This window comes from Haemorhous mexicanus, chromosome 8 (genome assembly GCF_027477595.1).
Source record: "Haemorhous mexicanus isolate bHaeMex1 chromosome 8, bHaeMex1.pri, whole genome shotgun sequence".
Taxonomy (NCBI): domain Eukaryota; kingdom Metazoa; phylum Chordata; class Aves; order Passeriformes; family Fringillidae; genus Haemorhous; species Haemorhous mexicanus.
In genome coordinates, this window is record NC_082348.1 from 3,778,925 (window position 1) to 3,793,924 (window position 15,000).

Consider the following 15,000-nt stretch of genomic DNA (forward strand, 5'->3'; position numbering starts at 1 on the left):
GGTGTTAAAATGTCTCTGCATGAGAAGAGGTCCTCTGATGCACCCCTGCCCCTCTTCTCCATCCCCCTGGAGCCTGAGCCTGGCAAGGATTGCAGTGTTCCACCTCTGCCCACAGCAGATAAATAACTGGCAGCATTTTAGCAGAGTCACAAGGTTCTCCACAGAGTAATTTGTTTTCTCCTTCGTCACCAGGCCTTAATGTTTTCTTATAAACACCTACAGCAAGGCCCAGCTAGCAGGAATGACTTAGGCCAAGGATGTGGATAAAAGACAAGGATGAGCTTCTGAGCTGACAAGGCCTATGCCAAGGAATTACTCTTCCCTTTGTGTAAAGAGAGCAAAAGTCTGGTGGTTGATGGACAAGCTTCCAACATTTGATCAGAACTTTCTGGTGTCCCACAGGTTTCTATTGTGGTGTGATAAAATGTCTGTTTAAAATCATAGAGTACTTTAGGTTGGAAAATATTTCTAAGGTCTCTGATTCCAGCCATAAATCATCGTGTCCAACTATGCTGGACATACTGGAGTGAGTCCAGAGGAGACCATAAGGATGCTTAGGGGGATTGAACATGTCTGCTATGAGGAAGGGCTGAGGGAATTGGGATTGTTCAGCCTGAAGAAGAGAAGGCTTCAGGCAGACCTTAGAGCTCTTCCAGTAGCCAGCAGGGCTCCAAGAGAGCTGGAGAGGGGCTTTGGGCAAGGGCATAGAGTGACAGGATGAGAGGGAATGGCTTCACATGGACAGAGAGCAGGGTTAGATGGGAGAAATTGTTCCCTGTGAGGGTGGTGAGGCCCTGGAGCAGGTTGCCCAGAGAAGCTGTAGCTGCCCCATCCCTAGAATTGTCCAAGGCCAGGCTGGATGGGGCTTTGATAGTGGAAGGTGTCCCTGCTTATGGCAGGGAGCTTGGAACAAGATGTTTTTTAATGTCCCTTCCAACCCAAACCATTCTCTGATATTTGGTGAAGGATGAGTGTATTAGGAAGATGATGGGGACCAGTGTGCCATAATCCTTGTCTCTCCCCCAAAACAACCCCACCAGCATTTATACATCCATTATTCCCTCTCATACACCCAAACCTTATGTTTTTTCTTTTTCCCTGTGTGTTCTGTATCATCTTAGCAGTTAAAGATTTGCTAAGAGAAAGTTGTCAGAAATCAATTCTTCTTCTCCTAATTGCACGGGTGTGATAAAAGATCACACAGGGAATCTGCAAGAATTTACACACGCATGCAAACAAATAGATGCTGTCAGTTCATGTGAAAGATCAGATAAGGCCATTATCTCGTGTCAGACCTACCCATGAGTGACAAGATTGTGGGGAAGGATATGGGGCAGGAGATATGGGAGCAGAAGGAACAGTGGTGAAATTCATGATGAGTAAATTCAAAAGGACAAAAAACCCCAAATCTAGATTACAAAAACTATCTGAAGATTTCTGGTCTAAGGGAAACCGGTGTGTTCAGAGATAGTTCTGTGCCCAGTTATCTGGTTTTAAAGTAGAGTATCATGAAGAAATGAGTGCATGGAGGACAGGCTGTGCTGTACCAACATGAGCTCCTGGTCCTCTTCACTCAGGAGCAAGTGCTTGGAAAGGGCTTGTCCCAGATGGGGACAAGAAGTAAGTGTTGTGCCCTATGTGGTGGGGCAGCTCTTCCTCAGTGAGTCAAGCACAAGTCCTTTGCATGGGAGGGAGAGAAGCCTGGAAAGGGATTTTTAATAGTATTTTGTGTTTATTTTATACATATATATATAAAAAATATATATATTATAGTATATATTTAATATATAACATATTATATATATATATGTCTATTAAAAACACGTATATTGAGTAGTAACTTGTTCCTTTTGGAAGCTCAATACAAGATTTGTGTAGTCACTGTTTGAACTCTCAATTGAAAACTATTTCCTATAGGGACACTTGAGAATACAGTGACTTGTATTTTCCTCATGATGTTAAATATTTTGGGCCAAATCTTAACCCATCAAGATGCAGGTGTGGCAAGACAGCAAAACAGGAAAGAAATCCATCTAGAAATCACATTTGAGTACCCAGGGATGCCATTAGGCTCAACAGGCATCCTCAACATTGTGAACAGCCTGCAGTGAACAAGTAGATGTGGTGAATAAATAAGGCAGACTGAAGGCAAAGGCTTTAAATACAAGTGTTTGTACAGTGTTAACTAGAAGGTACCAGACAGGATAAAAAGCCCACAGGATATAAAAATAACAAATTCAAAATGGGAACTTTTTAGCAGTGTCTAAGGAAAGAAATCCAGTACTCCCAAGGAAAACAGCACTCACCGGAGCAGTGACACTGATGGCATGTGGTGGATGAACCTCTGCCATGAACATGTGGAGACATTAGTGTAGAAGTTGATGCCTTTTCCTCTTCCACATGTGAAAATAATCTAACTTCACATTCGTGCAAGCTGGGGTAAAGTTTGGGACCAGTTACTACAGCCACAGAATGATTTAGGTTGGAAAAGACCTCTTGAGGATCAAGGCATTCCACCTCTTGAGGAGTCCAGCCATTCGCCCAGTGCTGCCTAGCCCACCACTAACCCATGTACCCTGGTGCCAGATGCACATGGCTTTTAAATCCCTCCAGGGATGGTGACTCAAACAAATAACAAATAAGAAAGTGAATGAAATCATTTGAGAGGCTCAGCCTTAAATGGAAAGACAGCTTGGAAGTGCTCATTCTTTGGCTGTTCATTCAGTGATGCCTAATCTTGAAATGTCTTCCTGCAGCAAGGGAATGTGAGGCACTGAGCCCTTCCAGTGGAAGTTGTGTTATTCCTTGATCACTATTTTAAGAGCTTGTAGAAAAGTCCAGCATGTGCTGAAGGTGTGAAAGTTCTGCTATAGTGGAAATCTCAGCATCAATTTCCCCCTCCTTCTTACAGCATGTTTTCTCAAAAGGCTATAGGCAGTTTATAGTCCAGAGGAAAAAACATCTCTAATTTTGATACTGGCAAAAAATGATGCTCTGTGTTACCTTTGCATTGTTCAGCTGAGAAGCCAGATAGAATTTTGAGTAGTTTGTTGTGTTTATAGTACAGGCAGAGCCTCAGGTAAGTGTTCCAAGAGCAGTAACAGGGCTTGTGAGCATCTCCTAATTTCCTTCCTACCTGCCCTCTGATTGCGATGTGGGTAACTAGAGACTCAGAAATCCAATCTTGTAGTCACAAACTAAACAAAAAACTACAGTTGTGGAAATTTTAAGACAATCACTTCATGCTGAGGTAGAATGGCAGGAAGTAAGTGAGGGTTCTGATATTCACCTGTGAGGCTCTGAGACACCACAAGACGAAACAGCCTCAAGTTGTGCCAGGGAGGATTAGGGAAAAAAAATCCTCACCCAAAGGGCTGTCAAGCTCTGGTAGAGGCTGCCCAGGGCAGGGGTGGAGTCCCCATCCCTGGAGGGATTTGAAAGCTCTGTGTGTGTGGCCCTTGGGGACATGGGTTGGTGATGGCTTTGACAGTGCTGGGGGAACAGTTGAACTCAATGACTTTTGAGGGCTTTTCAGACCTAAATGATTCTGTGAATCTCTGACCTTTTAGCTTTCTCCAAAAATTGCATGTTTGCCCATCTTAGAGAAGGATCCACAGAGGACAGTGAAGGTGTTTGGCTTTGAGTGGTGTTTTTTTCTCCCCTGGTTTCAATTGCCCAGGCTCCTTTTTAATCATTGAAGCAACATTTGCTCCATTGGCATCAGCACTGTACGAAAGGAGAGGGGAACTATCTCAGAAATACAAAGAGCTGAGATATTTTGTGATCTCTTCCCACTCAAATGTATCCTTCAAATCTCATTCCCTCAGTCGAGGGAAATAATTTCAGTTACCCTGGTCACAGTAGAAAGCAGCCCTCTTTTTGAATGCCTTTTTTCATTAATGTAGATATGTTTCTGAGATGAGAAACGATGTTTCTTCTAATTACGGTTACATGTAGTTAATTTCCTTTTTTTAAAAGCTCAGTGTGAAAGCCAGTTTCCTTTAAAAAGGGAGGGGGGAAGAAAAAAGTGATACAGCTGATGTTCCTGTTGCCTTAGCAACAGATTTATTTATTAGGGTCTGAAATGACATGAGTTAATATACCACATACCTGCTGATCGGCAAACTCTCCTATTTCAGCTCCAGTTGACAATTAAGTCCTGGACAGCTACAGCCAGGGGTTAATGTTACTCATTAGGAGAACTAGGTCATTACTGGGAAATCAAGGCACTTAAGGCAGCATGGATAAAATACAAAATTCAACATCTCAAGGAGTGAGGGTTTTTATGTTAATTAACCTTATTTTCCTTTCATTAAAAAAAAAATCTTTCAAATATGCATATGACAGTGGATCAATTAACTGGGAAAGGGAAAAAAAAAAGAAGTAAGCTGTAGTTTACTTTCCTCTCCTAGTTGTCTTCATTTCCTTTGGAAGGGTTTCATTATTTTATGGAAAATTCTTATGTCTATATGATGAGTAAAAAGGGTATTAAAATTAAGAAGGGAATCATCATGGAAATCAGCTTTACCACAAGGGAATGAGCAAATAAAAGCCTTGGAAATGAAAATAAATAAGCTTTGCTAATACCTCACCTAAGGAGCAGAATATAAGCCCATCAGAGCTTGGAGATATTTAGAGGTACTTCTTTGCTTCTTTATTAAGCAGTTACATAGTTATTTGACCTTCAGAAACCGAAACTTTAGAGAACTAATTCAAGTTGTTGGCAAATATTCTATTTACAGGAAGCTGATCAGTGGCGTAGCCAACAGTAACTACTGTAGTTAGTAATTGGCTTCTGATTTCCAGGAAAATTAAATATATTCTCTGAAAGTTTTATTAAGATATCTGTGTGGGAGGTTTAACTTGATAAGTCATAAGTGATTTAATAAGGCTCTCCTGAAAGCCTTTATTTACTAACTTTTAGCAGGCTTCATTTTGATACTGGTGTACTTAATAGGCTGAAAAAGAATGGTATTAAAATGAAACTTATTTTTTACTCACTGCTTCCCCAAATACGCTTGGTCCTTTTGCTTCAACTAAGCACTCTACTCTCTTTTCTGTATTTAAGCTCTGTGGCCCAATTCTGCTTCTTATTGTGTTTAGACCAATTTTCACACAGAGAAACTTTCCTTCAAGTTCAGGTTGGATTGGGTTTGGAGCAACATGGTCTTGTGGAAGGTGTCCCTGCCCATGGCAGGATGTTGGGACAAGATGAGCTTTAAAGTCCCTTCCCACCCAAACCATTCCATGATTCTGTGATGCTGTGATTTCCTCTGTGCTATCCAGATGCTCACAAAGCAGCCACTTCAGTGCCATCCTCCAGAGCCTGTTAGAATAAACGCTTTAGACACAGTTGAAAAACTGATTTTGAATTAATGTAAGACCACAACTGCATCACCTGGACAGTTGAAGAATATTTAGGCTTGGAACAGATGCACCACAGATTGTCCTAACAGCTCCAGTAAGCTTGGCTCTCTCTTTTCCCAGGATGGGAAATTCATTTTATGGTGGATTTTTTTTCATCCTGTATAGTTGTGCAATCCAAGTCTTTGGGCAGAAGCACATGTGAACAGGTGGGATTGAGGAGTCCTCTCAAGGCTTTTCCACCCATACCTCTCAAAGCAATCCTTTTCTCCTGCATTCACCCAATCTTTTGGGTGAATGGAGTAGAAATCAGAAGTTTCGGCTTTCCAAACCTCATCCTTCTGTTTTTGCCAGGCTCAGTTCCCTGGGCATCTCCTCACACATAGTCTTGTGCAGCAAATTTGCATCTGACTCTTCTCTAGTTCCTCAGCCTCTTTCTGTCTCCATCCCTATCTCTGCAAGGAATCTTCTACAACATATCCCAGATACAGTTTGCGCTTTTACTAGGTAACGTTGTGTTTGTGCTTTTCTTTCATCTTGTTCTTCGTATGTTCTGGAAAACTTTGGACAGGATTTTTCTACATTATAGTCCAAGCTACGTCTCAGTTTTGGGAAACATCATAGGCAAGGACAGAAGAGGTTTTGTAATACAAAGTCCCCAGCAAACTTAGCAGATGGTGCCACCAGCCCCCTTTGTAAGTCACAGCACCCCAGACCAAAGTATGGGAATAACCTTCAAGAGACAAAAATCAAATATTTCATAAGCGAGTGATCTAATATTCCTCCCTATTTTCACCAGTAATAGGAGGGTTATGTTTCTTCAATCAAAGATGTTTTTAATTAGTTTCCTCTTCTTACCCCACTACAACTGTTCAAGTCTCTTCTTTTTGCCTTCTTCTCTGCCCTGCTCTCCTTTTTTCCACATTTTCATGTTTTTTCCCCCCTCTCTCTGTCCTCTGCTGTTTTTTCTCAGCTGTGTTTGTGCAAACCTGACTCAATGCACTGAGTTGATTCCTCATTCTGAAAGCAATGAGCTTTGGAGTTACTTTAATCTTGTTGAATAATGAGTTTCAAGCCTTGGTGCCAAGAAAGTTCCTGGTTGGAAGCTTCTTCCTTGGAGATCCCAAAAGGATGAGTTATCTTGGGTACCTGAGCTAATTCCTCTCAGGGTATTACTCAGTGAAGAGCAGGATGTACTTTTTGACCCAAGCAGGGCATCTGGTGGAGTTTTAAGTAGTTGTATCTTGTTTTTTTAAATCCATGATGGAAATCAGAGAGGCCACAGGGTCTTGTATGGTAGGATCACCATTCCCAGGAAAATCTGTCATAATGTAGATTTTATGTAGTACTTTATATATAAATTTGTATTTATGAACATTTTCTGTTCTTTCGAGGAACTACTTTAGTAGACTGTTGTCCACTTCTCACCATATTCATAACCATCTTATGATTGCTATGACATGACTTTTTTACCTTATTTTATAGTTGAATTGCAGTAGGATATGTTGTGTACAGTTATCAGGGCTGTCAGGGTCACTCAGATATTTTATGACCTCCAACAACAGGAAAACCTTTTGTTCTGTTACCTTTGGAACACCAAAGGAAGTTTATTATTTATTTTATTTTATTTTATTTTATTTTATTTTATTTTATTTCATTTCATTTCATTTCATTTCATTTCATTTCATTTCATTTCATTTTTTAACATATTTTATATTTTATTTTTATAAACTCTTTGGGGTAGTCCATTGCACTTAGAGAATTTTGTTGCAAATTGAAATAAAGTGTTCTAGTTTTTTTTATAATCTGAATCCTCTACTTGGGAACAGCCAGACTGGCCAAGCTGGAGTAAAAGAAATGAAAGGCTCTGGGATGAAAGTGCATTGATTTTTACACCAAGGTAACTGAGACCAAATGATGGTCTTTGTCTTCAAAGCTTAATCTCCCTTTAGGAAATAAGCAGGAGGCTCCATGACTGATGCTGATCCTGAGATTTCTTTGGTTAGGGGACGTGCAATATTTTATTTTGAGTTTTTTCTTCATGAGTTGTGAGGGGAGAAGAAGAATCTAAACAATAAACTCCCAAGGTTCTTTCTTGTTTCTTCTTTTATGAATCTCTTGTAGATAACAGGAGATGGGAGAAAATGCTTTTCCAGCGTAAAGCAAAATGCCACCCATTTTTCTCAGGCCAGCAATTTGAACAAATCAGAGGGTAAAATACACACTCCTCACTGTAAATACGTCATGGGCTCTAATAGAAAATAAAACACTGGATTTGCCAGTACTGTTTGGCTGCTTTTTGCCTCTCCAGTCCCATTTTTTAATTCCTTGGCTTGCAGAGGTGTTCTGAAAGCACAGGCAAGGATCAGGACCTTTTTTTGCTTGTAGGACCTACAAATTGCCAGCTGAAATTTATTCTGTAGGGTCCTTTTTCATGCAGAAATATTTTCTTCTACTTGACTCCATTTTCTGTGAACTGAGGGGGTATTAAATATTGTGGTAACTTTTGATGCTGATGATGCCAGACAATGTTTAGAGGCACAATTACAGCAAAGACATTTTGTAGAGCAGATCAGCTGAAAAAGAAAACTCACTGGACTTAACTAAATATTTGCAGTCTACCTCAACCTCATTTTGGAAATGTAAAAAGATGGAAAAATACTGTGATAAATTGAATAAATGGAAAGCAATTAACTTTTCCTTCATGTTTGCATTTTCATAGTTATTTCTTTTTTTCCTGTTTCTTTTCTAATCGTGCTTTCCTGGCAGTAACATTTCCTTTTTTGCATTTATCATGAGCATTGTTACCAGAATTTGGTATTAGAATTTTAATTTTTTTTGTCCTCTTTTTTTTTTCTCTCATAATCTTAACATAGAAAATGTATATTAAAGTCATTTGATTTAGGAAAGTCTCCTGTCCTCTGTGAAAATAATTACTGGAATGTATTGCATTTCATGTATTGAATGGGCTTGTAACATGAGTCCTCTTCTTTAAGGAGAATATTATTCTACTAAAGTATTTACTGACTGTGATTCTCACCATATTTCTGTACATGAAAGCTCCTCTAAGACCATATCTTGCAGATGGGGAAACCTGGGCACAGCTGTCTTGTGGGAAATCAGTGTCAGGAAAAGACCAGAATTCTGCAATTCTCTGTCTCGAAGGCCAGGTTTATCTTTTATGGCCACACTTCTACTTTCTAACATTATTTGATTATAATAAACCTGTATTCAGATTTTTCTGAGCTCAAGATTTAATGTGAAATATCAAAGTGTAATACAGTGCATAGTATAATGGAGGGGAAAAAATCCATGATATTGTTCTTTAGATTCAGTTTGGATGAAGTGGAGCCTTGGTTTTAGTTCTGTAGGGTGTGTGCAGGTCTTCTCTTTACCCTGTATTTATCCTTTCCCTCCCTGTGTTTGGATATGTCATACTTTTTTCACCAGGATTTTTTTTTTCTCTTCTTGTGTTTTTCTTACACTTTGATTTGCTTTGCCCAGAGTATTTGATGCCTTATTTGATGCCAGACTTGCTCCTCATTACTTCACTTTCCCAAAACAAAAGAGTCAGTGTCATCCATGTCAAGGTCTGTCTCTTGGAAACCTCATTTCCTTTATTTTTAATTATTGATTCTGTGCTCATGGACTTGCCCAGCCCCTCACACGTTCCCTGTGCTCTGCTCCAGCCATGCTGGCTGTTGTCCCCTGTCCCTTTCTTTTCTCCCAGGATGTCTCTTGGCTCACCAGTCCTTGATCTCCATGATTGCTGCCCAGCTTCATCAATAATGAATGATTCTTCAGTGGCCTATTTTATCAGCTGTTTTTTAGCATTTATTGTAGTCAGACAGAAATCTGTCTTCTACCTCTTGCTAGATGTCCTAGCAAATTTAAAAAAATATAAAATTAAAGTCTTGCTTCAACTTCTGAGGATTTTGTGCCATTTCCCACCTTTGCCCATCTGACGTCAAAGTGATTTTGAGGAATGGGGAGGCAGAAGGAGCTGCAGCCGCTGTGAACTCCTTGGATTTAGGGCACTGTACAAAGTGAAATACAAATTGTACCTGCACAATTTGGGATTCTCTCCTGCTGAAAATGTCCTAAGGTTAAGATCAACCCTTTTGATATGGCTTTTGTAACTTTTCAGAATGTGTAGCACATTAATGGTGGGACTCCATGGTCTTCAATGTCCTTTCCAGCCCAAATGATTCTGTCATTCACAGAGATGTCATCACAGGGCTGTGGCTTTCACAAGCATTACATGGTATTTATGGAGTATTTTCTCAAATATTAAGACTTTTTCCCTTGGTTTTGTACTTTTTTTTTAACTGATAAATGCATTAACCCCAGCTTTTAATATATGCTTTTAATAGACTGCATTTATTTCCCCCCCTTTGAGAAAGTCCTTCTGCTTTTCCACAACTTTTCCATTTCCTAATTGCATTGCTAGATGTGCCTTCTTCCAAATCCTAAATAACTGTGATTATCACCATGTAGGATAAGTTTACATAGACTTAAAAAATTAAACTAAAGTCAGAGAGGACCATATGGGTTTCTTACTGAATTTCACCCAAATTCAAGAGATGAATATTCATTGAATAATGTAAAGGGCCAAGTTCTGCTATTTCTTTTTTTTTTTCAGTTCTTTAATAATGTGTTTCACATCACTGGTTAGGGATGTAGATGACAATAACTCCAGCTTTGGGGGTCTCCATGTACTCTGCTTCCAGTCCCAGCAATAGGTAAGGCTCAAGGGCTCAGTATGAATTCCCAAAATCCCTGAAGAGCAGAAGGGGAGAATGTTGCCATTGATTGTATAGAGGAGCATCATCATAGTGCTATGAGGTTGCTTTTTAAAATTACTTCAGGCTGAAAAGTGGGATGTCAAGTCATCAATTAATCCTGACAGCATCCTTCTGTGGTGAAAAAATAATATTGTCACACCCATTTTATGGCAGAAAATCTAAGGCAGAGACAATAATGGAGGCTCAGTAGTGGTGGTGCTGCTCCCACCACACTCCCATTCCCTGTTCAAGGACACTACTCAAAATTTTATATCAAATTACAAAGGGAAGTCACTAAATCGGGATGAACCCTGGGCCATATTCCCCTAGCCAGATCACTAAACCTCAGCCAGTTCCTAAGAGAGACTTCAGATGTCTCTCCTAAATTGAGGGTTAGAGTCAATAATAAAAACTCCTGGATAACAATGAGAGCTGTGTGGTGCTTGAATATGGAGATTGAATGTCTCCAAGGCAGGGCTCTCAAATCTGAGCATAGGTGTGGTGTCTGTGCCTGTTTTGTGGCATTACAACTGTAGTTGGGTCATTCTGATGTTTTTATGTTCTTAGGATGAAATTTAGAGCATCTTCATACCATGCCTAGTTCTTATTTTCCTTTACCAGATGCATATCAAATCAAGTGAAAATACAAAAGCATTTCAAATACCTCAACTAAACAACAAAGCCAGACCCTGGAGTCACATTATATTGATTTTTCCCCAAACATAATATCTTAAAAGAAAAGTTTGCATTTTAATATCAGGCTTTTATACTGTTTTGCAGTTCTTCTTCAGGAAATGGAGTATATATAATTAATACTGTTTAATAAAGCTCAAAAATGCAACAGATGCAGCCAAAAGTGCACATCATTTTGAGCAGATCTTTACAGAACAGACATTCCATATTGTGTTCATCTTTTTCCACGATCACTGCTATGGCAATCTGGTGTGTTTAGCAGTTGTTGCTGAGTAAGGCAGACTGGATTGTATATGATTTTTTCCAAGTCAGCCAAGAAACAGAGCTCTCTCCTTTTTGATGCAGCGAAGAGGTGGTCCTGTACTATTTATTTGTTTCTACCAGGAGCAGCTAATACCTTCAGTATTCTGCAAGAATAGTAATACACTGCAGTCAGTAGGTGCATGGGCCAGGAGGTTTCTGGAGGTCTTAACTGAAAATAAAATGCTTGTGGTGTGGAGAAGTCACAGGAGCTGATAAAGTCACTTAAGATGAGCTCCCGAACAGAAAAGCTACAAGATTCACAAAATGTGTCATTAAAATCTGGGAGTGTCCCCTAAAAGGGAAACATTTTATACTGGGGGATGGAAGGAGGATCACCTACGGCAGAAAACCCACAAGAGAGGCTCCAGTGCAGAGGAAACGTTTCCCCTTTCAGCATTCCTTCTGGGTGCCAAATTTTCCTTCTGTTCTTCCCCACCTATTAAACAAAGCTGCAACTTCCAATTCCTATCAGTTTTCCTAAATATGTGCAGCTTATGTGGCTTCGCCGAGCTGTAAGGCTCCGTGTTCTCCTGCCAGCTCCTTGACAATGTGGCTCCAACAGCATCCTCCACTTTTGGCTGCCTCTGGGACCCCTGGTCTCTTCTGGAAAGCGAGAGGGAAAGCATATCCTTTGCTGGAAGGACTTTTTGTGACTGCAAAGCTGATAGCGGGGCTGTGAAGAGCTTGGAAGGATCCCTGTCAGCGTCGTGGCTGTCGAGTCTGTCGGCTCCGCGCGCGGGGACGCGCCGGTCCGCCGGCGTGAGCTGAGCCAGGGAGGGCTCGTGGCATCACTCACAGAGCACACACAAAGCCTGTCCAGGGGAAACTGAGGCTCAGGGGAAATTCTGTCATGAATTACACCAACTCCCAGCCTCGTAGAAGTTCTCCTTGAAAGCATTCATAACGGGGATGTTCTCTTCCAGCCAAATCCGTATCCATGCGATCCCGTGTTGGCTCTTGGAGCTGGGCATTTGGAGGGAACTCAATACTGGCAAAAGTTTCTGCACAGAAGTTACCTACCAGAAACAGGTGGCTCTCTTAAGCATGAGGATGCAGCAAACTAATACTCAAAGATCTGGGATCTTTGCAACTGGGAGAAATGCACCCTGCAAACCAGTGCTTGCATCCACTTGGGTTGCTGGAATTGCCGTGGACACTCCTGGTTCACAGATGTGAAACAAATTACAAGGCTTGTGCAGTTGCATTCCTCCTTATTATTGGGAACAAAACAAATTGGGGGGATGGAGGACTTCTTAAAGTGATTATTGTTTGGCTTTATTTTAAGAAAATATGTCTAATTCTAAAAAGTCCACAATTCCTGGAGGTTTCTCAACCTAGGGAAGTCACATTAATTATAAGATTCATTTATTTTAATTTCCTAAACCAAAAATATTGACTGAATGAGAAATTAACACGTGTAGAACTGCAGATGTCATTTGGCTTCAGATTTCCTGAATGATATAATTATTAATTTTTCATATACTAGTGTGGGAGACCTACAGATTTCATTCTACAAAATTACTCTGTGAAGAAAGACACTAGGACAGCTGAGATATAGATTTTTCCCTTAATACAGGAAGGAAAACGGTGGAATTTTCTAAATAATAAATAACACCAAAATATTTTAAAGGCATATGGTGCACATCTGTTGAAGTACAATAATTTAAAGCAGAGTAATTAAATGCAAGATAAAATATTCACCTTAGAGTGAGGAAATTATCTCATTCCATTTTTAATATAACTTAAGGAATTTGGGAATTTTAAATGATTTGTGATACCTTTTGAACCTTTCATTCTGTGCTAGTACAGAAGATAGATTGGAAAATTGGGGAGCTAATTTATTTTTAGATAACCTAACTTGCATTTCATGTCATTGAGTGTCAGACCCATAGATTAATATATAACTGAATTCAACTGAAATTATAAATAAGTACAAGTTTCTTTTATTCTGTTTTAATTTCTTTTATTCTGTTTTAACTCCTTAAAAATCTAAAGGTAGAAAATGCCTCGTGGTAGTTTATTCCTTTCTTTACCTAAAGCACTGAATGGATCAAAAGCTTTTAATGAGTATAGCATAAATTCCTAAAATTCCAGTTTGACAAATCCTATAGGTTTAGGAGAAGTTTTTGTTCAACCTGTTTCTCCTAAAAAAAAAAAAAAAAAAGAAAAAAAAGAATTGTAATGGAAGTCATATACATAATTTTGGATAGGGAGGAAAAAGCCCAAACCCCCTTTTTTTTTAAAAATATTTTTAAAATATTTTTTTCTTCAGATAGGTGCTCAGTCCTTCTCACTTTAAAGCTGATAATTTGAAGAGTAAATGCATTGTTTGAGGATGGGGAAGAGATAGAGAAGAATCTGATGAAAATGAGTTTTTACCCCAGGTGCTGCATTGAGGAAAATGTTCAGCCATGCAGGAGAAGCGAAGAGGGGAATTATTTGAATAAATTTAGTCCCCAGAAGTACAATTTTAGAGGAACAGTGTTCTGATAAATAAAAACCTCCCATAATTTCACAACTAAATGTAGACAACGCTGAGATAAATTCTGTTTGTTTTAAGGGAACATGACAAAGATCCTGAAACTTTCTTTAAAGTCCTGATGAAGCTGAAAGAGCAAGATCTGCCTTTCCATGTGTCTGTCCTTGGAGAGACTTTCAGTGAAATTCCAGGTACCTTTCCTTTTTTCTTTAATTTAAAGTTAACATAAGGTAGATACTTCCAGAAGTAATTCTCATTTTTGTATTTTTTATCTTAAAGAATGTGCTTAGAATTTTCCTAGTTGGGAAACAAAATAATATTGATACATTGTAAAATTAAAATTATTAAAGACAGTAAGCATTTTTTTATTTTGCTTGGCAGGGCAAGACCTTAATTATGACTTGTGGTTCAGTAACACTTCTGTATTTATTTAAACAGAGAGATAGGTGTGGGTGATTGGATGGTTCAGATAGGAAGCAAAATCTTTTAGGTCAGGGCCGCTCATATGAAATCCAGACTGAGATTTTAGCAGGTGAAAACACTTAGTTCCCTCTCAAATGTGAGGTTAAGGACTGCTGTGGAGAGCTTCTGGTTTGTATCTGGCATGAAAGTGATCATTAATCTTTAATATTTTTATACCACTCTTTTGGACAGTCCTTCCGTTTCTTGGCTTCTGCAGAACCACAACTCAGTGAACAGTTTCACCTGTCTGGAAAATAAATATATTTTATTCAGGCACACAGTTTTGTGCCTGAAACGTTATGGCAATGAAGAGAATAATCAAATCCTGTGCTGTGTGCACTTGTAATAAATTAAACCTTTTAAAAATGTGCAGTAATGACCAGTGAGTGTCAAAATATCCGATGTTTAACCTCGTATGTGTTTTCCAGAGTGTAGACTTGCATCCCTCAGCCTCATCAGTCTGTAAAAATAGACTGGGGATTAGTTTATTTGTCAGTTCTGTCATATCTGTTGCCTGCTGGACTGGTGATATTTCAATTGGTTTAGTTTTGATTTTGCCATTTTTAAGACACCAAGAAGTTGCTCTGATCCAAATAACTTTTGGGTCCCCAACTGAGACACAGCTGTGTTGGAAAAAGAGGCAATAATTCAGTAGCAGGAAATTCTTCGTGCTTTCTGTCCACTTCCTTTTCAGACAGTTTTCTGAAAGCCTGTTCTTCCAGGCAAGCCTTATCACAGATCCCAAGGCAACGTTGCTTTCCAGACTGAGCACACCAGATTTCTTAGAAGGAGAAATTTCTAAGGAATATGTGACAGATAGGAATATACGATGGTGCGCTGCGGGAACAGATTCTATTGACACTCATTTTGGATGTTGTTACATATCTCATTTGTGGCTTCAGTACTTATGAATAA

The 15,000-nt window shown here is 39.4% G+C and overlaps 1 protein-coding gene across 13 annotated transcripts in view; it reads left to right on the forward strand.

The window, feature by feature from the left end:
* Positions 1 to 15,000, forward strand: part of GTDC1 (glycosyltransferase like domain containing 1) — a 170,129-nt gene that overhangs the window by 138,710 nt on the left and 16,419 nt on the right. For 11 of the 13 annotated variants that reach the window (XR_009487292.1, XM_059852520.1, XM_059852521.1 and 8 more), the window contains one exon: positions 13,705 to 13,814. The exons of the other annotated variants lie outside the window; for them this stretch is intronic. Coding sequence is in view for 10 of the 11 variants with exons in the window: in XM_059852520.1 (XP_059708503.1) it covers positions 13,705 to 13,814 (110 nt within the window). In the remaining variant the exon portion in view is untranslated. The remainder of the gene's footprint in view (positions 1 to 13,704; positions 13,815 to 15,000) is intronic. 13 annotated transcript variants of the gene reach the window in all.